General features: G+C 38.3%; 1 protein-coding gene across 1 annotated transcript; it reads right to left on the bottom strand.

The window, feature by feature from the left end:
- On the bottom strand, window positions 1–27,581 carry SP4 (Sp4 transcription factor). Its single transcript, XM_058018730.1, has 6 exons — window positions 27,312–27,581; window positions 26,537–26,637; window positions 24,495–26,040; window positions 5,109–5,337; window positions 4,693–4,892; window positions 1–3,622 (listed from the first exon to the last, which is right to left on the bottom strand). The coding sequence occupies exons 1-6, from the start codon at window positions 27,316–27,318 to the stop codon at window positions 3,375–3,377; spliced, it is 2,331 nt and encodes a 776-aa protein (XP_057874713.1). The 5' UTR covers window positions 27,319–27,581; the 3' UTR covers window positions 1–3,374.
- Window positions 27,582–27,767: the final 186 nt, after the last annotated feature.

Raw genomic sequence — 27,767 nt, 5'->3', positions numbered from 1 at the left:
TTTTAAACTCAAGGGAATTTTAATAGGTTACTTGCAAAATGTTATTGCAGGCAACAACTTGTACATGATTTTAGTTCCAAACCCACCAAAAAATTATACAAATCAGCATTGTAAAAGTGTCAGATTAATGCCTTACAGGCTTTGCTGGCAGAATTAATTTCTAAATTCTAGATGTGGGGAAACATTACTCTCATTTTTTTCCTTTTCCATTTTTTTTAGAAAAATTTACAAGTGAAATATTACTACAAAACTTTTTTTTTTTTATAAGGAATTTTTGCAAAACATTTACATTTTTACCATCAACTATTTTTCAGTTTCAAAATCATTATGTAGATTTAATACCCTATGCTGCACATCAATTCTTGCGGGATGACAATTCAGTGACATGCATAAAAAAACACCACAAGGCATTAAAATGAAGACTTAAATACAAATATTGTTGCAATAAAACAGTTATAAAATTGAAAAATAGGACCTAAACATCATGCTTACTTAACTTTGACAAATTAACTTTTTCTCCTAGATTACACACTTTTATTACTGCTCTCGTGAAAGAATGTGATAAATAATGACTTAACACCAATTGCTAATGTAATCGGCAACACATACACAAACCTAACCAAAGAAAGTATATTGTAAGAAAAAAACTATTCTAACACTGGAGTTCTACCATGGTAAATACACTTTGCACTGATAATTACAATAAAGCAAAATTTTTAATGGTGGCAAAGGGAATGAACAGTGAAATGCCATTAAACAAGATACTACTGCACATCTGTGCCCTATTACTTACAACAGCTATATCCCACTGAGTCAAATAAAGGACATTGAAATTTACGATCCTTTTAAGACAGAAAAGTGGATTCAGAATGGTATGCAGAACAGACTGGCAGAATGTTTCTAATTCCAGCGGTAAAATGTGCACCTGCTAACACAAGTTAATGTATTTGAGATGCTATGAAGCCAACCAGATTTAGATTTGGATACATCTATAACAGGGATTCATTGTAGATTAAAAATTACTTCAGTTTCCTATCTGCATACATAAGTATGCATGAAAAAATTACATATGAAATGGTTGTGCAGAATGCTTGTAACTTCAGTTTACAAAACTGTTAACTTTTAGGAAATATGATATTAACATTAGGAAAGTTCTTCTTTGCATAAAGTAATGTAGAGCACTGATTGTGAAGCATAATGATAAAATATATCTTTGACATTTCATTTCCTTTATAATAAAATTAACAGTTAATACTACCTAATGTTCATCTGTATTAAATGTAACACCTAATTGCTTCTGATGTTTTAAATCCAGATACATCAGTTAAGAGTACTTTAAATAAAATATACAAAATAATGTACAAAACCCAACTAAAATTTAAAGACTCTGTTACAAGTCTAAAAAAGCTTTAAGAAACTTGAAATTTATAACCACAGTGTAAAATTGTTTTTCTTTAATCTCAAAGCTTTTTATGTAAACTGAAAGTATAAAATACCCTCAGCTTAGTATTTTGCTACAAAGGGCTGGCCTAAAGTGTACACAGTGTAAACAATGGCATTTCTTTTGCTTCAAAAATACAGAAAACACCACAAGATTGATAAATTGTTCAGATGAGAAGTATATGATCTTTAGGGAATGCACAGGGTACCTGTTACGCCTTACAAACCAACAGCTACCACATACATTCTTCCTTTCATAATTTGTAGGGGAAAGAAGAACATCTTATTCTTCTTGCACTGTACTTCCTTCAGTTACATTAAAATATTTTGGTATATAAATCTCCTTAAAAACTGGTCATGAGAATTTATTAACAAGTGACTGTAGATGTAAAAGGTTGTATTTATGCCTAGGGGAAGTAATTAAAAATCCTGAGTATGAAATATTTGGCCATCTTTCCTCCTTGTACCTACTATTAATTTTCACACAGAAAATGCAATTTTTGTTATTGTTTTTTCTCTTTTTTTTTTAATATTTCCTCTATATTCACTGTCACATCTGAAAATTTAACCAAACCTTTGAAACCAAAAGTCATGTCCCAAAAAGATTATAATATTTCTCTTTTCCCAGTTTGTTTTTTGGTTGGAGGATCAATATAAGACTAGATAGGTAACAGATATTTATTACCAGCCTACATACTATCCTTGAAAAGTGGTGGTAATATTTGAGGGGAAAGAGAAAATGTTTACTTACTTCTTTCCTTATTAAAATGTGATAATTTTTTTTCTTTGGCTATTAAGTCAAAGCACAAAGAACTCAGCACATTAACCACAACATAATAAACTAGTATTTACAGAGGAGATACTGGATAACACTCAGTTGTCAGATTGATTTCCATGAATTCTAACAAAATTAAAACAATCAAACACCTAAGCTCGAGTTTTTAAGATTCAAGTTATCTATGAGTTAGAAATGGGCCACAGATGTTTTAAAATACAGAATCATAGAACCACAGAATGGTTTGGGTTGGAATGGACCTTAAAGATCTAGTTCCAACCTCCTTGCCATGGGCAGATGGGCAGGGAAATATAAAATGAAACTATTTACCAAAAATTGACACAATTTTCTTTTGTTCTACATAAAGATACCATTACTTTTGTAAATCATATGTTAATATCTTTCTATGGTTTTATCTTTCCTACTGTTTACACTAATTCTACGTAGCCTAGCTCTCCACACGAAGAGAGGAATTAGAACTCACTGATTGTCATTTATACACACTACTATAATGTAGTAGTCGAAATTAATCTGAGGCCCACCTCAGAATCACTTTGCAGCATGCATCATTCAGCTGCTATTTGAGTAATTCCAAAATTTGAGAAAAGATGGCCAAAATTAACTGATGTGTTGTATGGACTGAGCAAAATCCCAAAATATGTCCACTGTTGTTCATCCTGTGTTCTGTTTTGCTGCGTCTTATGGGAAAAGGATGCTCTCATTAAAATACTACAAATTTATGTTAAAAACAAAGTGCCTTCATCAAATGGTATTAATCCTAGTCAAGGTCCACCCAGTTTTACATTGATACTATCAGATTTTATAAACACATTAACATACAGTGGTAAAATAGGGGGGTAAAGTTCACTTAAAATCATTACAGAATATACAGATATATAACTAAAAAAGTACAGTATGGAAATATTATTCCTCTATCTGTTTATCCAGTCATCAATTTGCGCTGTTTGTATTTTTGAAATATTTGTCTTGTTGCACCGGTGTACACTTCCCTTGCTGACCTTCCAACCTGGAACACTTACAGAAGTCATGACTGAAAAAAAGATTTCCTGCTCTGTAATCCACTTTACCAGCCCACTTCCATATCCTGAAAGGTATGTAAACTTAAGTGCAGCACTAGGTGTCCATATAAATGATCCTTTCAGAATTCTTCCATGTTTGTTGAAACATTAGGGGTTGCTGGGTTTGAATCTTGAGAAATGGCAGCAACAGTGACAATTCTTGGAGAACCAAGAACCTCAGTAACTGAAGAGTCCAGTTCTCCTGAGGTAACAATAGCAAGGGCTGTTCCACCACCCTTCTTGTTTTGATGAGTTTTGACATGTTTCGAGAGATGGTCACTTCGCATAAACCTTTTAGAACATTCTGGGCATTCAAATCTCTTTTCACCTTTTCAAAAAGAAAAAGAAAACCAACATGTTACTGAAAGAGAGCACTGAACACTGCTTGATCATCTGAATCTCACCCTATTCTATTCAACACTCAAAGTGTCTTTATAAGGACACCTTTTCCACCTGTCTCATTTCCAGGTGTGTTCTGTTCAGTCATAGGCTTTTGGCCACCTACTGCCCACTACTAAATGTTCTCAACAAGTATTTGCTATGCTGTGATCATCTGACGAGAAGTTTGAATTTCAGGACACCAGAGAATTTTCATAAACTTCTATAAATCTACCAGAGCAAGGAAGGTAAAAGCACTCAAAGAACAACTTTATAATAATGCTTTTTAAATTTAGATTACACCAATGGGAAACAAATTCAGAAACACGAATTCCAATGCTCCAAGAAGATGTATGAAATCTACACCAAGAGAGACAAATTCAGTTTACCAAAAGGTACTGTTACTGTTCAAATGTAATTAGTACTTAGACATGAGGTGCTCTAAGTTTGGGGAGAAGGGACAGGAGGGGGAGATACTCTCCTGGGGATAAAAATATGAAGGCTGATAAAATTTTTCAGCTTTTAAAACACCAGCTCTTCCATTCTGAACTGTTAAGAGACTTCGCTTTATCAGTTCCCACTTGAAACTAGGAAATTTCCCAAGAAGACCAAATCCAATGTACGGACTAGGTTAATAAATTTCTTAAGGTCTGAGCTAAACCAAGTGAGGAAACAATAACCCTGGTCCATGGCCAATCCTATGTGCCTGACCTAAATTTGTTACATTTAGATAAGGCACTAGCTAATGTACATCAGCTATCTACGATGAAATAGTCCTCTCTTTCTAGCCTACATACAAAAGAACAACTGGAACAGATCCCTTTTTATTTATATGATTTCACAGTCAGCCTAAATTTATGAAAACTGGAATCTACCACTTCCTTATTTTAAAGTTACTTTTTTCACATTTAAGGGTAATTTTCAGCTAACTTAGTAAGTGAGAACCTTGATACCATTGTTTAACTATGGTCACTACAAATCAGACTTGCTGTACTATGGCTACACAGAGTGATGACCAACCTGTGTGGGTCCTTCTATGCCTTTGTAACTCATCACTCCTTGTGAATCGCTTGCCACAAAAGATCCAGTTGCACACAAATGGTCTTTCACCAGTGTGCCAGCGCAGATGTGCCCGAAGATGAGATGTCTTGCCATAAACTTTTCCACAGCCTTCAATATGGCAGATATGCTGTTTCTTTTTTCCTGGCTCATTGCTGCCTCTAAAAAGATCATATTTAAACAGCTAAGTAGTTATATTCTAAAACATTACCAGCTATTAGGAGAAACATTTCATGCTAATAGAGGCAATTTTAATCCCCGTCTAAAAAAGCCCACACAAAGCATTCAAAATCTAGGCAACATAGGACAATCTCATTCCCAAATGAGGCAAGCTGTGATAAGATGCTTAAATATATACTGATAAAAGTTACATTTACCTTCCTTCTCCCTCTCTGCAGTTAGGACATGAGCAGGCAACTCTTCTCAGTCTCTTGCCAGGCTGCACTTCCTGGTCAGAAGCTTGTTGAGCTTGTTGAAGCTGCACTTGTGTTATCTGATCGGGACTAACAGCACCAATTGCTGCATTAGCAATGCCACCTACTGCTACGGTTACAGGAGCTATTGTGGCTTGCTGTACTTTTACTCCATCCTGTCCTTGCTGTTGACCTGTAAAATAAAAATTGTTTGTACCTTTTATTAGTCATTTCAATAAGTGAAATGCACAAATAAACTTTACCCATTTACATTAGGTGGACAAAAATCCACCTAATGTTAAGAGAAGCCACAAACAAAATATTAAAGCCAGTAATTTTTCTGAAGTATTACCTACCTGTTATTTTAATGTAATTTGTTATTAAAACAGCACAAGACTCCAAATTACTGACTGATACTAAGAAAAATTACCTAGTTTAACAAATGTATTCTTTTTCTTAAAAGCTGAAATAGGCAAAATCTTACACAGAAATATAGTTCAGTCAATTACCAATTAATGTCTCCCTAATAACCTTTGAACTATATCAGCATTCAGAAAACTACAATTAGCTAATTAAGAAGTTGTTTTATGGCACTTACAGAATTGTCACTTCTCTTACAATCTGACTAGAATCAACATCAAGCCAGGAAGGAACTTTTGAATGAAAAAGAAACTTAGGACTAGACTTGAACAAACTAGCATCCCAAAGCTTTTTTGAGATTGTTGTTTTGCATGATTCTCTGCTCAGGATGGGGTCACCCTGGTTAGAAGTATAAATGGGGGGAAAAGAAGCAAGAGCCGCCCTGGGGAAAGAGGTCTGGTGTTTGGGTTGATGGCAAGCTGAAGATGAGTCAACAGTGTGCCCTGGCAGCTGAAAGGGCCAGCTGTACCCTGGGGTGCATCAGCAGAGCAGAGTGAGCCAGGTGAGGGAAGTGACTGGGAAGTGACTCCTGCCCTGCTCTGCCCTGGGGCAGCCTCACCTCGAGCACTCTGAGCTGGTCTGGGTGCCTTAGTGGAAGAAGCACATCAAACTGTCAGAGTGTGTCCAGAGGAGGGGACCAAGATGGTGAAAGGTCGCAAGGGCAAGATGTACAAGGAACAGCTGAGGTCACTTGGTTTGTTCAGCTGGGAGAAGAGAAGGGGTGACCTCCACAAAGTCTACACCTTCCTCAAGGGAGGCAGTGGAGGGAGAGGTGCTGATCTCCTCTCTCCTCTTTCTGGTGACTGGTGATAGGACATGAGGGAATGGCATGAATCTGCACCAGGGAAAGTTCAGGTAGGACATTAAGAAAAGACTCTTCACTGAGAAGGTAGTTGATCACCAGAACAGAATCGCCAGGGAAGGGATCAAACATAATTCCAAGACTGAATCAATGAACGAAGAATTCAGCTTGACAGCGTAAGTCCATTATCTCATTGGCTTTCTTGATCTAAGGAAATCTGGATTACTGGCTTGATATTAAAGCAAAGGAAACTATTCCAACATAGGTAAGAAGTGCAGTTTCTTGAACAACAAAGTCATATTATGTTTGTTTTAAAAATTAGTAGTATACAGACTTAGAAAATACATATAATAAACTGAATCTGACACAGAGATGACTTCCAGCCACAATATGACAATATGACTGCATGCCAGCCCTCTTAGTAACAGGAATGGGACAAAATATAATCAGATGCTGCCATTTTCAAAAATTCACTGTCTTCATACAACTGTGAAATTAAAGGAAATACCCTTTTTCCACCTTATTTAGAGAGTGTAACAGTCAACCAGAATTCTTTAGAGCAGAATACAATATTTAAGATTGTATAAATACTAGTCCTCAGTATTGAAGCATTCACTTAAAATTTAGAAATTCCTCAGGGATAACATGGTTCAGAGATATTTGAATGGGTTTTAATGATTTCTGTAGCATCCATAACATAACAGGCACCACCAATGGGGATAGGAAGAACACTCTCTCTGAAGCCTCAAGTACCCAGCTACTGAGTGAGTTGACACACAGCCCAGCATGGGACAATGACTACTTGGTTCACATGACTACTGAGGGGCAAGAGATGCTTGCACAGAATATCTTGTGTAACAGCCAGAGGTGAAATCTAACACACACCACTTAACAGCACCACATACATGCACATAGGTTAGTACTGAAGAACATGATATACAGAGAACCTCCCAAAGTGACTTGATTTGTCATCTAAAGGCTACTGCTGGCTACAGGAAATAGAATAAATCTGGTTTCTGCCTAGGTCAGTACCAGGTTATTTTCACCTGAAGCACTGATCAAATTTACACAGTTATTTCCCTTAGTTTATGACTGGAAGTTGCATCTGACCTGCCTAGATATGAATAAACATGAATTCCTTGTCTTCTTAAGAAGGCCAGAAATAGTGAGAGACACTGAATGTTTTCAGTTCTCTGAAAAGAACAAGGACAAGCCCCTAAGAGATAGCGTTTGAACCCCACTTGCGATTGGACATATAGTGAAAACAAACAAACAAAAAATCTAAAAGGATTCTGGTATCAGCAGCAAAGGAAAAATAATTACAGGCTTAACCTTGAGTGCAATCCCCATATGTTTAGGATAGAACCAACTCTTTATTTTCAGAATAGCAATGTAGTGGAAATATATTTATTTCCCATACTTTAATAGGAAAGAAAAGCACTCATGATAATCCTTGAGGGAGAATATGATAGGGTAAGAAGAACATCATGATATAAATGCAAATAGTAATATCAAGTACTTTGGTCTAACAGTGGCTGAAGAGGATACTAGAGCTTCCAAAAAAAGTGCTAGTCCTGGGGCAACTCCTGGTCAGGCTGTTAAGCTGTTGGAATAGTGAGTGCTATAAACAGCCAGAGTCAAAAAAAGGCAATTTTTAAAAAATATCTAATGCTTATCGTAATATGATAATATTAATATGATAATTGTGACTGCTTGTGATAAAAACCAGGCACACTTTCTGGTGAGCCAAAGGTAAATGAAAAGGAAGAACTTGCTTAATGTGCAGTCTTCTACAGAGCACAATTCACTCCCCATCTGTTAAACATACCCAAGGTGCAAACTCCTTTAATCCACAGAGCAGCCCTAAAAATGAAGAACCTGTGAATGGTCACTACAAAAGTTAAAGATATAACAGATATTGTGACCTATTGCAGCCTCCTATTCTATTTTCATTATCAGTCACAGTACATTGTTAAGAATTCTACTTTTTTATTACAGTCTGTTAGAAGGTCTACTCCATTTATGCCACAAAGTCCTATTGGAGCAAAGAAGTCCTGAGACCTAATCAGTCTGTGGTCAGAAATCAGTTGAAGAGGTAATTTATCTCGCTCTCTGATTTTCTTGAATTGGTATTAAAGCCTTGATGCAACCTTTCCCTGGGCTGTCCTGAGGTGACTGTATGATGTGGTATCCTCATAGTCTGTATTTTTGCTCAGAAATGGGCCCTGTAGCTCTAAACTAGGCCTAGAGAGCCAGAGAGAGCAAAGGGCAGAGGGAAAAGATGCACACCATTTATCTGCAGAAGCTTCATTTTTACTCCCCTGAACTTCCTTTTCTCACTGACTGAGCTGCCTAGCACAGACAGCAAGAGAAAAGTAAAGCTCCCAGAGTGCTCTGGGAGTTTGCAGCCATGTAGCCAGGAAGAGACAACTGAGAGTCTTTCTTTACTTTTAAACTAGCTTCCAGTTCATTAGCTGAGACAAAAGGTTTTTCTCTAGACTGTGGCTTCTTCAGAGGAACTGCTCAACTCTGCTGCTCCTGTCCAGAAGACCAACACTGCCACATCATGTCCCCCTTGGAGACTGCCTTGGCAGCTCCTAACCCAAAAAAAGCCATGCCTACAAAACAAACTTTAGACTCTGAATCTGAATCTACCATCTTTTCAGAACAAAGAGAGGTTTTATTGCTTAATATTATTCATTCTTTTCATGTTTGTGAGTACTCTGCTCATTAAATAAACAGTTTCTTCCACTTCTCTCAGAGAAAATTTACCTCCTGAACCAGCTGGGGGAAGGATCACTTAAATCTGCTTTCTAAAGAGACCCCTTCAAAAAATTCCTTCCTAAATTTACCCTAAACCAAGACAGCTGTCAAACCAAGGCTTTTCAAGTAAGATGTGAATTGTGACACTTGAACCCTGAGAAGGATGACTCCTTTTCTCATCCCATGATTACTGGTTAATATTCAGGATATAATTCTAGCATATGACAAATAAATATTTATAGAGAAGCCTGTTCAGCATTTCTAAAAATCCAATATATTTTGCTGATTCCGTATGAGCCAACTTTCACTGTCCAAGTAATGAGATGACCAACTCCAGAAGGGTCTTCTGACACTTCTTCAGAATATTAAATACCACTGCTGACACACACTTTACCTTTCTGAACTTTCCTTCTCCCATGTAAGGACAGGGCATATCTTGGAATACAGGATACACACTACTGAGCTACAACAATTAGTATATTTATTAAACATAATACAGTGACACATTTGAGTAGAAATTATTGACAATAACCAGAAAAATGACAATAAAAATACAAAAGGGACAATGCCAAGTCAGGTTGCTCAGACAGACAATTACACTCCCCACATGATTTCAGTTAAACAGTAATAAATGACCTGCTCTTCAGCTAGCATTAATTAGTTATAACATTTTCTAATGTGCATATTGATTTTTCTTCTTTAAATTAATCTCATAGAGTCACTATTTTAAACTCCCTTCCCTTGAATTCCACTTACTAAATTCAGAACAGAAGGTTCTGAAGCTCTCAAAATATCATGCAAATTGCCTTATTTGAAGAACCAAGCCACAACATTCAATAAGCAAATCTAGTTTTTTGAGGTAAAAGACTAACTGAAGAAAGCACACATATATGATTAATATTCTTTGTCAGAGCTTTACACAGCTATGAAAAAACACTGGGAAGTTCAGTAATGTAATTACTGGACCTAATTTTTGTTTTGAACTCCTGAGAGAGCACCCCAACAAGCTAGCACACTAGTAATGCACAGGGTAGAAATGCATCTATTCTCATTTTAAAGCCGTTTTACATAAAAGTCTCTGAGAATAACAGGAGTGTATTTTAGACCAGTTGAAATATCTTTTCTCCTGAAGAAAAATCAGAATTTTTTCACAACACTGACAGAACCTGCTCAAAATCTCAAAGTGAGTCTGCTATAGTCTTGAGTTGTATGGGATTTTTTTGTAAACTATATACTAGAATCCTATGGATCACTAGGAGCTTTAACTTTTACATCGCTTGCACTTATTAAAGGGGAAGGAAAACAAAGGGAATATGAAGGGAAAATAAGAGAATTTAATTATTTCTTAAATCACCTCTGCCAAAGAAAAGAAACTGAGAAAACTTAATGTTGCTATGTGTTTGTAGCCTACTAAATTAAATGAAGACAACTTCTAGAAGTTTAAAACAGAGAGGATTTTTCAGTTGAGAGGATCGAGGTCTAAACTGGCTTCTTATTTGGAGGAAACAAAAAAACCAAACCCAGCAAACAAACCTGCTTAGTCTAAAAACAGGTGGTTGAGATAATGTTATCTACACAGGAAGAGAATGATCTCTTGACACTATCTAGATGGAGAAAAAAAGGCTTATTAAAAGTATTCCTTTCAAAGTCTTACTAGAGGCATTAAATGCTATTTAAAGCCTTCCAGAAATGCTGCTACAATCAGGAGATCACTTGAAATTGCTTCTTCCTGACACACTCCAAACCACAAGACCTGATATCACTACACTTCACCATTCATAATCAAACCCTTCAGTAACAACAGCTCTCATGTTTCAGCACCCATTTGAGAAAGAGGCCTAAAACAAGTCACTATGTGAAGGAACAAAGTCACACATCAGTTCATGTATGTTATTCTGTATGAGCTGTGAAAGCAGTCACTGTACACTGACCTCTGCTTTTGGAATAGAGAAAGTTTTCTCAAGTTCCCATGATTTCTTTAATAATGATTCCTGAAATTGTGAAATAGCTTGATAAAAAAAATTAACGCTGAACTTGCATATATCTGAGCTTTGTTGTACAAACTGTCAGGATATAATGGTAACTTACAACCAATGTTACAAAATAACATTGATACAAAATAACATTGATACTAAATTGCCTTTCATTTCCTCTCAGGCCTAAGTTCTATCCTGCTATTGAATAGTAACTATTTATTTGACCATAGGACAAAATGAATACAGTAAGGAAACCTGTTATAGTATTTAATTACAAATCAAGTGCAACAGAAGTCTCACTTATTGCAATATTACAAATATGATTATGACTGAATAGAAATTTTTAAGCTTCTCAAATAAAAGAGCCTGCATGATCTTTTATCAAGGGGTTTAGTCACTAATCTTTCCCATTTAAGTCATTAAGTAACTGCATTACTTATTAACATGAGATACAGGATTATCAAGATAAATGCTTGCACATCCTTTATTCTTCATCAGTTGCTCAGCTTTCCAATTCTGCAGTAAAATTGCATCTTAGCAGGTAAAACTCAAATATACTTTCCCACATATACTTTACTCATGTACTCAAGTTACACGAGTTTTAACACATTCATGCAAGAAAATTTAGCAACTTTAAGTAACTACTATGAAAGCAAATAATACATCTGCACACACCCCAATCACATTTTCAGTTAAAAATTAATTTGTAAAACCATAACAGCACTTTAATGATTTCAGAAAGCTAATGCATGGTACCTAAAACACTTCTACAGAGTGACTGATCACCGGTCATTAGGCTTGGCCATCCATTATAAGTCAAACCAAACTTCCTTTTACCACACACTACACCTGCTTCCCTACACTTGTTCACCTGAAGAAGCACACACAAACTCAGATTACTCTCTGAGGCTAATAGAGCAGAAGGGAGAGAAAAGGACTTAAATTTATTGATCTATAGAAATCATGAGAGTAAAGCATTAGAGAATTGGATGTTGGAAAGAAGAGAAATTTAAGACTAAGAAAAGGATACTTCTCAGTTCTGGTACATAGTTCCTCAGAAAAAAATGTATATATTTCCTGTTGCTATTCTGCAACCAATGTTTAGCAGTCAAAAGATGAGAGCAGCAATGACAAAGTTACCTTAGTTGGGTGCAAAATCTGAGAAACACTTGGCAAAATGTACCTAGAGCTACAGTGGCTAATGCTGCAAAGAAGAAAATTTGTTCAACTATGTATTCTAAAAAGCAAAGAAAATGCTGCAGTTAGAATCTGTATTTCAATGCATATTACTACAAGACAGCCTGCAGAGTTCCAAAGCTCTACAGGCATCAGAACTGATGCAGCAACTCATCCATTAACAACTCACTAATAGAAAGCAATGGGAAAAAATTCTCATCTTCCCTTGCCCTGCATACACCAGATACTCTAAGATTGAAAACATCCTTTAATATTCTTTTTCCACAAAGACATAAATGTAATTTACACTAAGATAATATCTATATACTTTATATATATATATATATTGATAATACAATATACTTATAATAACATGTCTATATTGTATAATAGAATATAATGCTTCGATTAAGGTATAGTCAAGTTTTAAATATTGTTTAAAAGTATGTGTCAATATAGATAAAGATCCTCTTTTTTTTTTAAACTATGAAAGAGGTTCATGCTGAAAAAAGAAACACAAATGACATTTTAAAATTACATATATGTAAAGACAACACTGAATTTAAATATTTACAGAGAAGATGATACAGTGTGCTGACAATTCTGCTCTCTTCTCTAAGCAGTGGTTAATAAAGATTTATGAAGAAGCAATATGCGACAAAAGAAGAATTCCCCAGAACTGAAACTGCAAGCACTGATACAAGGGACCCACACATTCTGTAGAGATCAGTTTGGAGTAAGGAGAGGAACTGGATTCATCCAGCTACTGCGAGGGTCATCACAAATCACAGCTTTGTGTCCAGATGCTACTACAAGCAGAAAGTCTCCAGTGCAAATTGCAGCATCAAATAGACATCTGTCTTTTCTACCCCCTACAGGGGCACTGCAGCAAGTTTCTATCTTTTGTCCGTGACTAACTTTGTCAAGATTTGTAAGAACTTGCTATACTCTTCTTCAAGAGATTTTTTAATCTCATTGTATTAAAAAATTACTGAACCGCATAATAACTACACTTTCTGTTGAAATTACCGCTTCAAGAGTGAAGGTGGCAATAAAGCTAGAGGGGTTTAAGTATCTTTAAAAAGATGAAGTTTTTTTCCTTTAGTGTAAGAATCATATTGGTAACCAAAACAAAATCAAACCAATGTCCCAAAAGTTTCACCAAGTTACTTTAATAATTTTTCAAAAATGTAAGGATTTACTCAAGGGCTTTAGGGACAACCTGAGGGCACTTTGAGCCAGAAAATAGGTTTTCCCAGCTGGTAAGACCTTTCATTAAACTGGAAACAATTTTACTTTTTATTACTTTAATAAACATAGGAAAGAGCTACTACAAATACAACACAGAAAGACCCATACAAAACCAATATAAAAATCAAACACAGAGCTACAATTTCACAAAATTTAGTCTTGAACAATTAACTGGTGATTTCAGTCAAAGCAAGGCAATGTCTCTGGTTGTTTTGGATACTGTGACTTCAAATGAAAAGAAAATATGGTCAATTTATTAAGTATTCTAAAGAAGGAGATGGAATCAGAAAAGTAACTTGTTATACTAATGAAAAGAGACTCTTCCAAAATAACCTTGATTTTCATCATTATTGAATAAATAGTCAAAAAGTATACTTAGAGTGAGTGTCCAAGAACACTTCTCTGCAGATGAACACAAGTAGTTTCCTGCATGCTGAAACTTAGAGCAACAGCTGAAAACCCAAGTACCAGCTGTGCTGCAAAGTACCAGACACATTGCACGGAAAGTAGCAGCAGATGTAAGAAATTGAGATTCTTAGATTTACTTTTATGGAACATCTCCCTCTCCCCTTGCCCCAACTCTCAGATTATTCTACACCTTATAGCCACAGCAGAATGTGGCCCAGTTCTTTCCTTCAACTCTTCCCCCTACCTCTTAAACAGGGGTAGGGCTAGGAAGAAGCCTGTGGACTGTCTGTCTCCCCAGTCTGCCTAGAGGAGGTCAATAACTAAGAAACTGAAAAAAACCAAAAATCCCAAAACAAAAATCAAATGCTATCTAACACACTTCTGCCATATGGTAATAAAAACACACACTCAGAAAATGTCATTTTCTGTACCTCCATTCAAGTTATGGGTAATTCCATGAAGTAGTAATAACTGAATCTTGAAAGGACAGAAGTAGGCTAACATGAAAAAATATAAGCCAAGGTTCCAGTAATCTATTTGGAGTTTGGGAGGTAGCTGGGAGCTTTTCTGGGTGGGTATTATGGGATTTTGTCTATGCTTTAGCTGGCTTACATATTTTACACTTGACTAGAAGGTTCATGAATTTCCTTGAAGTAAATATTTTGGCTGTATGAAATATTATGTTGATCAAGATAAAAGTAAATATTTTAAAAAAGGCAAAAGGTAAAGAGATTAAAAGGAATTTAAAGGAAAAAAACCCCAAGATTCATAAAACATTTTTAAAAATCTTATTCAGCAAGACTAAACATGAGCATCGAGCTTTGTTTTTATTAACAGTCTATGGATGAATAGGCTGACCAATATTAAAACTAACTTGTTCATTAAAGATGTAAAACCTGAAACTTTGTTATAGCCTTTATCAGGCAAGGACCAACAAAAATACATATTATAGAATTACAAAAGAAGGGCCACATAAATCTGTAAGATCCAAACCATAAAAGTTCTGACATTTTCTCTAACACTGTTAACCCTACAAAACTGTTTACCTAGTCTTGTTTTTTGGATCAGAACAAACTGAAGACTTCATGCTTTTGTCAGTTACTTCCCCCTGATCAAAGAAATAAGAAAATCAAGGCCCATTTTTCTTAAACTTCAGTATTTTTCTCCAGGGAAAAGCGGTCACATCATGACTTGAAACTATAATTAAGGAAACTCAGGCTTGTACTTAACGTGCATCCCAAGGGTTTTTTCAGCAGGAAGATATTAACTGATAATTCTCTCTTTACAACAAAATAATACTAGACTTCCAATCTATGAAGATTAAATGTGCATTAAATATGCATGTTGGGGTGATACAGTTTTTCCAAGGACCAATTGATCAAGGTGTATAACTGTTATCAACTTCAGCAGCACTGGAGACTGCACTGTCAGGAACAGAGGCATACAGAAATCAATACAACTGTAACCCTACCCCAAAATAAACTAAGCATGTGCTCTGATGCTACATTTCTCAAGAGGCTACAGATGTCCAGAGCTACTGTTTTGCTATATATCATAACCAGAGTAAAATATTAATTAAAAAAATTATACTTCATTATGCACTCCTGACTACTTCTAAAGCTACAGCACATAAATCAAGCTACTTTTATTAACTAAATTATCCATTAAAATCATTGACCATTAAAAAAGAGTTGTTTTTCAACAATCATAGAACAACCTGAATTGGGCAGGACCCACAAGCATCATCAAGTCCAGCTCCTGGCTCTCCACACGGCAACCCCCAATAATAACACTGTTTCACTTGAAATTAATACTCCTCTCAGAATATAGCATCCCATTCCATATATACAGTTAGCTTTTTTCAAGAATCATCACTGCTATTAAAATGTTTTTAATATATTAAAATAGTAAGAAATTATTTATTTCATCTACCAGCTCCAAAATTATACGAGACTTAGAACTCCAAAATTTTAGTTACAGCGAGGAAGCTGTTGAAATGAAATTTTGAATATGCTTCTTGTCTTTCCCTCACACCAGGTGGCAATGGAAGAACAAGAAGTTTGGCTTAATGCAGATCTAAGTATGCTTTAACAAAGAAAAAAATACTAACTAGCTGTTGAAGATGTGCCATATCACTCAATTCACTTCCTTGGCATTTTATGAACAAGAAAGCTGAGCCAATTCTTTTCCTGTTCTACATGCTCCAATTTTTGACTACAGGGATTGAGAGAGGGGATAGCAAAATTCTCAAGACAGGGCTTACATTTAAGGCTTACATTTTGTTCTTGAAGTTTATAGCATAAAAATAGCTCATTATAAAAGTATTTTACCTTGCAATTTTGAGTAAAGTTGGTACTTGAAATGCTTCCCCTTCACACTGTATTTTAGAAGAAATGATGAAGTCACGCCTTGCTACTCACAGGTCAGGCAGAAAAGACTGGTTTTACTGAGGCATACTGGCAATTTATCTGAACAGGCAGATTGCACATTTCTTAGGGATCAAGTTCAGAACCACTATATTGACACTTTTATTTTTATGCTAACATCACCATGGCTAATGTTTGTTTTCAACTACAGTTTGTTGTCAAACTGTTTCTGCCACTGTATTGAATTTCAGTTTAAGAAAATCCCATAACCAAAGCAATTTTTTCATTAGGAGACTAAATGCTTCTCCTGTAATTACTTTGAAATATTTGAAAAGGATGCCAGTACTATAATATTTAGAACACTGTGGTTCTGCAACAATTCTCAGCTCAAGGCAGCCTGAGAACAGTTGTGACCTTTCATGACTCGGAAAAAGTATGCTACATTTCTATACTCCTCCCATCTACACTCTCAGAATGCCAAGTCACATAGTATGAAGTAAAAAACCAAGACAGATTCCTTTTTTTGCTTGTTTTTTTTTAATACAGCTCAGTACTTTATACTTATCTTCTTACTACAGATTCCACAGCTTGCAGCTTGTTTCTTTCAAGATATTTGCTGCATCTTGCTTGTCAATGAACATCCAGGAAAATACTGCATGTTATTTAAAAAAAAATAAATCATGCAACCCCTATCCTTCAGCTCCTTTGACTTCCACCTTTGGTGTTTATACTTGCCAGTTTTCTTGTATGTAATGTGGCTATTTTAAACCCTTTTCAACTTAGCCACCTACAGGAATCCCTTCTTGCTTAGCTATACCACTCACCAAGTTCTGTTTCTAGACACTATTACATTAACACGAGAGGAGCCCCACAGGATATGCCATCACAAAAATGCATTTTCATTCGTTAAACAATGCAAGTGTAATATTCTAGGACTTCAGACTAAACACCTTCCCCTCCCTCAAAATCTAGCATACATAATGTAGAGTAATAGAAGACTGCAAATAGCATGAAGATGAATCAGGTATTTTAAATTTTCATAATAGAGGAACTTAAGAACTTTAAATAAAAACATGTCTTATGCAACAATTAAAACACAATATATTGCAGACAAATACTGAATGCATAAAAAATGACTCAGAAAAGACAAATTCAGAGAAAAAAATCCATCTATAGCTATTAAACTTCTTTTTAAAAAAATCCCACTTATGGCTCAGGAATATGCAGCTGACTGAATGAGGGAAGAGAATCTGAGCACTGCTCTTTGTATGTATCACCTGCAGTCAGCACGAGAGAGGGTCAGAAACACTTCTGAATTTTATATTCATAGAATCATACAAGGATCACAAGGCACCTTTAAAGATCATGCAGCTCTGATCCCCCTGCGATAGGCAGGGACATCTTCAGCTGGATCACATTGCTCAAAGACCTACCCAACCTCACCTTGAACACTTCTAAGGACAGGGCATCTACAACCTCTCTGGAAAACCTGTTCCAGTGTCTCACCACACTCAGAGTAAAGCATTTCTTCCTCATGTCCCATCTAAACCTACCCTTTTTCAGCTTAAAACTGCTGTCCCTTGTGCTGTTACTTTCAATAGGTCTCGGTAAAAAGTCTGTCTTTCTGACAAGATTCTGTTATATATCTGGAAGGCTCCCAGAGCTTTCTCTTCACCAGTTTGAATAAACCAACTCTTGCAGCCCATCTTCATACAAGATGTCTTGCAGCTCTCTGATCATTTTCATGGCTCTCTTCTGGACCAGCTGTAACAGATCCATGTCTATCTTCTAGTGGTGTTTCCCAGCACACTCCAATGGACAAGGTCCCACAGCAGTGGCAAAGAGAAAGAGGATCACATCCCTTGAACTGCTGGCCTTGCTTGTTTTTATGAAGCCCAGGATACCATAGGCTTCCTGGGCTGCAAGTGTACATTGCCAGCACACATCCCATTTTTCATCTACTAATATCCCCAAGTCTTTCTCCATAGAACTGCTCTCAATCCATTACTTTATCACACAATCTATACTGAGATTAGGGATTGCTCCATCACAGGTGGGGGACCTTTATTCAGCCTTGCTGAAGTACAATGAGGGTCACATTGCCCACTTCTCAAGCCTGCCAAGACCCTTCTGGATGCCATCCTTTCCCTCAAGCACATCAACTGCACCGCTCATCTTGGTGCCATCTGCAAATTTGCCAAGGGTGCACAGAATCCCACATCATTAGTAAAGATACTGACAGTACTGGTCCCAGTGTGGTGACATCATTGATTACTGATCTACATTTGGAGATTGAATCACTGATGGCAACTCTGAATGTGGCCATCCAGCCACTTCCCTAAAATCCGTATCTCTCCAAGGCTACTGTGAGGGACTATGTCAAAAACCCTCACAAAAAGTCACAGCAGATGAAGCAGATTGTCAGCAGCTATTCCTTTACCTACCCATACAGTCACTCTGGCACAGAAGGCCATTGGATTAGTCAGGCACAATTTGCCCTCTGTGAAGCCATGTTTGGCATACATTTGGGATGACATGTTGGCTGTCTCTAACCACCTCAGTACACACATGCCTGGACATAGCTGGCACAAGGTGTGTTCCATGATTGTACCAGACACAGAGATGAGGTTGACTGCTTATTAATTCTCAGGAGCCTAATTATTACCTTTTTAAAAAATGGTGTGATGTTTCCCTTTTTCCGGTCACTGAGCGACATAGAGTTAATCTAATCCTTTTCTCTTTTTTTTCCTGTTTAAAGAATTGGATAGAATGCTTCCAAGTCCTCATCAAACTTTGACCCAGACAGTCATGTCTAAACAATATATTGAGTCTTTGAATTGCAAGTCCTAAAACTAGTGCCTGTCAAACAAGAAGACTTAATAAAGAGGGAAAGGGAAGAGAAAGCCTTGAAGAAAGGCTAAAGCTGGATGCAGACAAGTGCGAAAAATGCACAAGAAGTCAGGAGACCTCAAGGTACTGACAAATTGCATAACTATGTCACAGTGATGTGAAAGTATCTGGCCAAAGAGAGAAATGCCTTAGTAGCTCACATTACTATAGAGTATGAAACAGAATGGCGAGGCTCATTACATATTTTTAAGTATCTCAATAAGAACACTTGGCATGGGATTTCATTGTCATTAAGAACTATTTTGGAGCCCATCGCACACCCCTACAAAAGACTTAAAACTCTCCAGCTTTACTATTGCCAGGCAACAGCCTGTTCCACTGAACAGAAGTTATTGCCCCATGTTATTTTGGGTGGATGAACTCAAAATTCCCCATAATTCAGACCATGTCACCACTCATGTTCAAGAAAAAGGCTTGAACTTGTGTTGCAAGGTGATGGAATCTGACTACTTTTGCTTAAAAAAAGTGATTTTGGAACAAGTATACATAAAATACAAAAAATATTTTTCATTATTTTAAAACAAAATCATCTAATTCACTTTTGTATGGGGCAAACACCTCCATCATCATGTAACAAAAGTACTCTAAGAAGTATCATTAAGGTAGATATAAGTTTGGTCTATTAATTTTTTTCTCATAAAGCGGGAATTTTTCTGAAGCACAAAAAACCCCCAAAAAACCCAACCAGAAAACCTCACAAAAAGCCCAGTAAGAAAAACCCTCCAAGAATAAGAGAAAAACATCAAAATGAACCAACCAAACAAAACAACTCCACTTACCAAAAGGAAACCATTTTACAAATTGTATCTTTTTCTTAGACTCAACTAGTACTAAAAGCAGTTCCTTTCACTTAGTCTCTTACAGTGTCACTCAACTCATCTACACAAATCTACCTTAATTTAAAAAGGGGCTGGGGACAGGAATCCTTTGAACTTCCATCTGCAACTCTCACAGCAGAAGCCTTGAAAAAGGGCAAGGGTATTTTGCAGTATCTACTTTTCCCCAAGACCATAGGGGCAAAATTCAGGAAGTTGCAATCTATAACATTCCAGGCTATTCCCATCCACAGGGAACCATGTGCAAAACAACAACTGACAGCAGAGAAGAAATACTTAGTGCAGAAGTAGCTTGGTAAAAGGCTAAGACAGGTACTGATCTCACAGCAAGGCAGGTATTAGTAGATCCCTGAATGTTCAAGCAATCACAGTGGTTTCTATGCAGCCTGTTGTTTGTCTTCCTCTTAATTAAACAATTGATTAAAGATCTGGTTTTAATGCTCAGAAACTGAACTGGATGAGAATAAAGCTTTCTTCTGTACATTTAATTATGCCTTTGACTGACACTCTGTACACCTTAATAAAATTTTATGGAATCACAGATGGCATAGACTTTGAGGGACCTCTGGAGATCATCTGGTCCCATCACTCTGCTCAGGCAGGGCCACCTACAGAAAGCTGTCCAGGACCATGTCCAGACAGTTTCTGAATATCTCTGAAGATGGAGAGTCTGCAACATCTCTGAGCAACCTGTGTGAGCACTCAGTAGCTCTACAGTAAAAAAATACTTTTCATCACTGACATTGAAGTTTTCTCTCAGGCCAGAAAGTGAAAGATTGTGAGAACGTCTCTGCTTTGCCCTGTGTTTTTGACCACGTGCAACATATAACCCTAAGTATGGTACTTACCAGGATCAGTTTTTGAACTTTTAACTGGAAAAACAAAACAAGAAATCCCAAACACACTTGTACATCTTCCTAGGTTTACAGCAGAGTAAACCTAGGAAGTTATGAAAGGTAGACCAAAATATAGTGTTTACCAGAAGATCTTATGGTTTTTCTTCCCAATGTGAAATTTTTCTCTTTTGGAATTTAGAATCTATTTGGCAAAACAAAAATAAAATATAAAATAAAATAAACCCAAAACCCAACAACAAAAACCACAACTCCTCCATTTCTCAAAATTTTCTATAAATCAACAAAGTGTTATAATTTTAAATTAAGTATTTTCCTGCTTTACTGCTTCATTTACTACTGAAAAACTAAAGAAAAAATTGTGCTTAAATATCTCACTGTGGAAATAACTAGGAAAACCCCTGTTCATTGAACAGAAATATGACACAAATACAAAAGAAGTTATTTATTGTGATTTTTTATTGTGATTTTAAAAGTTTTTTTCCTAGAAACTCAACTGGCTTGATTGAAGGACAACATAACTTCTTTTCCCTAACAAAGTTAGAGCACCTGAATCAATGCATGGGATGAGTTCTTCACTCAGCCTTCTTAAAATTTTCTGGACATCCTCTACACAGCTCACTTCTAACGCCTACTTCTACTGCTCATTTGTGGCAAATGAACTACTTGTAGAGAGTTCAGCTTGTTTTCAAGACACTTCACACTGGCAAGCTCAGGTACTGCAGAAAAGAAATACCAGTCTGCAGATATTGAGGTAGCTGAGCTGTTTGTTTTTCAAAAGGTTTCCTGTAATGATGCCTGGGAACAATAAAAAAAAACAAAACACACACACACAAAACAACAACATTTCAAATAAAAACCAGCAAACCCAAGGAAGTTAACAGCCTTGATCAAGTCAGCTTATTCTATTTAGGTGGCAAGTGAAGTTTAGATCTTAGCATGTTTGCAATTTTCTATTTCATAACTATTCCTTCCTTGGAATCTTAATACATTTAGCATTAAAGACTGCACATCATGTTCTTCCCTTTCCTTTCCATTCTACCATGTCTCCCATTCCCAGAGTGTAGAATCAGGAAGTTTCATAGGATAGAAGCAGAGATAAGTAAGAGAAGGAAATTACAACTAATCTCTTGTATTCAAAAAGCTTGTTCTTTATCCATAACATCAAGTCCTGCGGGAGAAATAGTACCTTATTGAAAAAGAAAAGGAAAAAATGTCAGAATACTTATAGGGGTGGAGCACCTCTTCTATGAGGAAAGGCTGACAGAAATGGGGTTTTTCAGTCTGAAGAAAAGAAGGCTCTGGGGAGACCTTATAACACCTTCCAGTACCTAAAGGGGATACAAGAGACTTGAAGAGGAACTTTCTACAAGGGCATGTAGTGATAGGACAGTGGGGAATGGCCTTAATATGAAAGAGGGTAGGTGTAGATTAGACATAAGAAAGAGGGTTTTTTACAATGAGGGTGGCAAAATACTGGAACAGATTGCCCAGAGAGGTGGAGGATGCCCCATCCCTGGAAACATTCAAAGCCAGGTTGGATGGGGCTCTGAGCAACCTAATCTAGTTGAAGATGTCCCTAATCATAGCAGAGGAACTGAACTACATGACCTTTAAAGGTCCCTTTCAATCCAAATTATTCTATGTTTCTATGATTCACTGCTGCCAAAAAATTATGGAAACAGCTGTAAGGCCTACTGGGAGCAGGACATGAGAGAGTGGGTACAATGAAGAAGAATTCAATGGTCACAAAATGTAACCTAGTTAGCATACAAACACTGTATGACTAAGTCTTGGCTTGACCAGGACCATACTTGTGATTCATTGCCCTTTTTTCATCCTCAAGTTACCAATCTCAATCCTTTTATTTTCCAAAAGACTTCATATGCAAGCACAGGTAGGGTCAATATAACCAACGAAGATAATATTCAGAATCTGTTGCTCTAATACCTGCTAGTGTGTACTGAATAGTAGTACACCAATAGTAAGCAGAGAAAAAACCTACATGCACCCCCAAATCTAGGCTGTTCCCAAAGGAGGCTTTCTATGGAGTCCCTACCAAAGTAGAGACTTCTGTCTAAGAAAACCATCAACCAGCACCTTCCTATCAAGAAAAAATTGTTCCAAGGTAAATAGGACTACAGTTGCTCAGCTACAGCTAACCAAACTTCTCTTTGAACCATTACAGCTAAACACAAGGTCAAGATTTTAATTCTAATTACCCACATAAATGCTTGTGTGACACTCCTTAAACAAGCCAGGTTTAGTGCCATCTAACTCAGCTTTTAGTATTCCAGCATGCCATTCCATGCTGAGAAGTACCACAGCAGACAAAATTCTCCCAATAGCTAATTTCTTACTACTAAACTATGTTAGTAGTTATGTCTCCTCAAAAACATTTCAATCAAAAAGAACAATTGTTTGCCCAGGTAAACATTTTTCATCTTAGCATATGATTATAAAAACCAAAACCCAAACCATTTAAAAGTCTATATGATACTAATGTTTGCTTATGCAGACTTGACAGCAGTCAAACATGATGTGTTTTTTCTAACAATTTTATAGTAAAAAACTGTGCCTATAGTCAGGCTGTTGTTGGGAAGAGTTTATTGTAACCACTACAATAGAAGACTTTTACTTCTATGACATAAACCCAAGTTTTGGTAAGTAGTTATCAAGCTGACAAAGATAACTCCTGCCTAAATCAAGTTTTATCTAAAACACTAAAAGTCAGCAAATTTTACATAAAGAGGTGTCCTTGTGGGACACTGCAGAGACCTTGCACAGAGTTTATTGTAAAACTAACTTCAGTTATCCATTCTAGAACCTTTTAATAGCTCCTTTCCCAACCATTAGACCAGCATAACCAAACAGACATTTCATAGTACATATCAAAAGTTCAGCAGCAAGTACTGAAGTACAGTCACCAGTTGGCTTTATCTTTTTATTTTAAAGCAAGCCACAGAAACCATGTGCAAGCACACATTATTCCACTCAATCTCTTTGCAGGACTCAAACTTTTAAGGGAACAACTTTATGAGCTAGTGCAGAATGCAATGAGTAGTTTCATATGAATACATGCCAGGACACAAGGTATCCCAGCTGACATATTGCCACTTCTCATTCTATGTCCCCAAAAGAAGATTTGGAATACTGCCTGGTTGGAAAAAGCTTTTTTTTGCTGGCTTTTAAACATATCAAAGCTCTATCAGTAAAGTCCCATGTTCACTTCAGGAGTCTACAAGTCTTTAGTAAGACAGAGGACAGAAATATTTAAGTAGTTTATCAAATACAAACAGTTCCATTTCAACTGATACCACTGGCAATATTAATTCAATATTTAGCAAAAATGTCAGCTATTTTAAAATCTGAATTTTAGTAATAAAGTGTGAGATAATTGCTCACAGTTAAGGGTTTAACGTTCATTACAGAAAATTCTGAAGAAAGAGTGCTAATCTAAAATCATCTGGTATTCTTGTAATAGTAAAAAAAAAAAGAAATCAAACCAAAGCCACAAACAACTATCACAAACAAAACAAAACAACCATACAAACAAGCAAAACTCCAAACCTTTGTCAGACCACTCACCCGCAACGCTGGTAATGGTAACAGGAACTCCTTGAACTTGAACACCTGCAGCACTCAGGTTGGCAACACTTACTGTTTGAAGATTAGGTACTGAAGCAAGCTGGGCAGCGTTCAGAGTGATGGGGGTACCAGCAACAGCCACTGGAGCAATCTGGGCAATGGTTGTGCCACCACTTGAAGACACAGGAGTAATGGTTAGTTGTTGGGGTAACCCAGCATTTTGAACTTGCAGATTTGAAAGGCTTTGCAGATTCTGAACCTGCACGGTTTGCCAGCTGATCTGTCCTGATGGTGTTAAAGTTGGAGCCCTGATGAGCACCTGAGTTGGGCTCACTGCCTGCAGTTGAACATTCTGCAAAGGCTGCTGCTGGATGGTCTGTATAGTCTGCCCTGACTGGAGCTGAAATGACTGTGGAGGAATGGCCTGAATAATCTGCTGTTGAGGCTGCTGGATCTGTATCTGCTGCAGAATAGGCTGACCTACGATCTGGACCTGTTGAAGGGAACCTGACTGATCCTGGACGTTCTGTAGTCCATTGGACTGAAGCTGACTGGAGCTCTGGGCTTCAGAGTCTGTAGCAGTTGTTTGAGGTTCTTCAGTCGCCTGCTCTGAACTGCTGCCTGCTGTGCTTGTGTATTGGCCTGTTTCTGCAGAGCTGACCAGTGTGTCACTGCTAGTCAGAGATGTTGAGGCAGTGGTTGTAGCAGTGGAAGATGAGGAAGGAGACTCTGGCATGGTACTACCAGAGGCAGAAGTGACAGGTGTAGACGCCAGCTGATTTCCATTGGAAACTCCACTCTCGGTAGACTGGCCAACTTGCCCTGAACTTCCTCCAGTGGCAACGTTGTTAATCACAGGCAAAGCCAGGGTTACCCCACCAATGTTTATAGGTAGCGTTGTTACAACTTGTGCCTGAGTACCAGGAATAGTTTGCAGTTGCAGTGGTATGGAAACACCGGGCCTAATTTGGACTGGAACTGTCTGATTTGCTAGGTTTTGAGCAATAACATTTCCTGAAGCTGTCCTGTTTGCAGTTGTGAGGATAGCTTGATTATTCCCTGCAGGAATAAGCTGAATTTGACCCTGTATGTCTTGTATGCCAGTAGCGTTGGATGGATTGATTTGACCTTCCGTTGTCTGAATCTGTGGAATCACTTGGTACTGGACACTACCGCTTGGATTCTGCACTTGAATGACTTGGAATTGTCCAGGGGTCGTTGTAGAATTGCCTGATTTGGTTTTTGAAGGAGATGTACTTCCATTGTTGCTGCTGGAGGGACTTGCTGCACTTGAGGCAACAGAAGATCCTTGCTGAGCAACATTATTTTCTTTTGAAGCAGAAGGAGCAGCGGCAACGAGCTGCCAAGCATTTCCAGCTAGCTGAGTTGTTACCAATTCCAACTGCTGTGGCTGATTCTGAAGCTGCACCAAACCTTGATTTGGGTCTATAATAATCTGCTGCTGTCCAGTTCCTTGATTCTCACCAGGAGTTCCTATTTTGCTGCAAGTGGCTGCTAGCAAAGCGAGAGGTGAAGGTTGAGAATCCTATCCATAAAAAGAGAAAACAGAAAGGATTCAGGACAAGAGTGCAAGTATCAAGCATCAAAAGTGAGCATTAAGGTTTGCACAGGAAGCCAAAAAAAACCCCAACAAGGCGCTTCTGCACAGAGACCAATGATACAGCTCTGAATAAGGAAGTATGAATTGCTGTAAATAATCTTTAAACATAATGCTCTTAAAAGTCTTTAATTATCAATGATTATGTGACAGCCAAGACCTCAACTGCATCATCAATTCAGTCTTTTTTCCCCCTCAAAATAAAGAAAAAAAATTAAAAACGCTTCTATAACATGGAAAGCAGCTGATCACTGCAAAACGCAACCAAGCAAACATGTCCAGGCAGTAAAAACACTGCACCCAACCAACTGTGCTTCATCCAACCCAAAGAAAGATGCCCTGAGCAGGAAATGCTGTTAGCTGAACATTTCATTTTAAATGCTAATAGTTTGGGCACTTCCCTATTCGGGTGTGTGTTCTTTACCTGTGAGCCTCCAGTTTTCCCTTTTTTATTATTATTGTTGTTATTCTCTGCCTCGGGAGATTTCTCTCCCTCTGTGGGCATAGTTTCCTCCTTCTTTTGATCTGCAAAAATATCAAGCGTAACAGGTTAATTATTCACCTTCATTTATACAACAACAAAACCTACGAGCATATCCTTTTCCGTTCCCAGCTTGTCGCTTTTGCCTCTTTATAAAAACAACAGTACAAATCATTATTACAAAAGAACGAGTCCTAAGAAACGTGGTTTGAAACCCAACCCATGGGGGCTGGAGAGTTAACACCCAGAAAGGGGAGGTTTGGTTTCCTCTCCCAGAGACAGCAGGAAAAAACCACCCACAACCCTCCTCCTCCTCCTGCCCCCTAAAGCATCGACGGCCACTGAGTGGCCGCCGATGCTTTAGGGGGCAGGAGGAGGGTTGTGCATGGGAGGGAAAGAGGGAGGAAAAGAGGAATGAAGGAGGGAAGGATGTGCTCAGGAGGGAGGGTTAGCGAAGAAAGGGGGAATGGAGGAGGGAGGTACGGAGGAGGCAAGCCGGAGGGGCAGGCGGGAGAGGAGGAGAAGAAAGGGGGCATAAGAGGAAGCAGCACGGATGGGCGGAGGGGCAGCGACAGAAGATCGGGGTAAGAAGGGGGAGAACAGAGGGAAGAAAAGGGGGAACCCGGGAGGGCGGGATAGAGGGGGGATGAAGGGTGGAGGGAGGAGCAGAGGGAGGGAGGGGTGTGCACAGGAGGGAGAGAGGGAGGGGGTTACATACCGCTCATCCCGCATTAATGCCCCGCTGAGGCGCCGCTCTAGGGGGGAGGAGAAGGAGGAGGAGGAGGCGGAGGGTGGGGTGGGGGTAGCGGGGAGAAGGCCGGTCGCAGCCGGAGCTGGGAGGAGCGGGACGGCCTATTTTTCCACGAATGGCCGCCGCTGGGCTGTGGCGTAGCTGCCTCTCTCTCCGCCCGCCGCTGCCGCCGGCCTCAGCCCGCCGCCTTGAGTGACAGCTGGGGCCCGGGGTGGGAGGCGCGGGGGCGGGGCCCGCCGGGGCCCCAACGACGCCCACTGAGCAGGAAACCGAGCCCAGCCGCCGGCCCCTCGGTCTCCCCGCTCCGCCTCAGCCCGGCTCCCCACGCCGCAGGCACAGGGGGCGGGCCGGGGGCGGGCCGCGGCCCGGAGCCCTCGGCCTCCTCCTCCTCCTCCTCCTCCCGGCCCTCTGCCCGTCCGCGCC

Source organism: Melospiza georgiana, chromosome 1 (genome assembly GCF_028018845.1).
Source record: "Melospiza georgiana isolate bMelGeo1 chromosome 1, bMelGeo1.pri, whole genome shotgun sequence".
Lineage (NCBI taxonomy): Eukaryota > Metazoa > Chordata > Aves > Passeriformes > Passerellidae > Melospiza > Melospiza georgiana.
This window is presented reverse-complemented; position numbering and strand designations above follow the sequence as displayed.

What these genes read in the sequence shown, in the direction of transcription:
- SP4 (XM_058018730.1), bottom strand. An exon ending in TACCATTACCAGCGTTGCGG is followed by an intron (nt 5,338 to 24,494) that starts GTGAGTGGTCTG and finishes TTTATTTTACAG; the next exon opens with GTCAACAGCAAGGACAGGAT. An exon ending in GCATAGAAGGACCCACACAG is followed by an intron (nt 3,623 to 4,692) that starts GTTGGTCATCAC and finishes CTTTTTGAAAAG; the next exon opens with GTGAAAAGAGATTTGAATGC.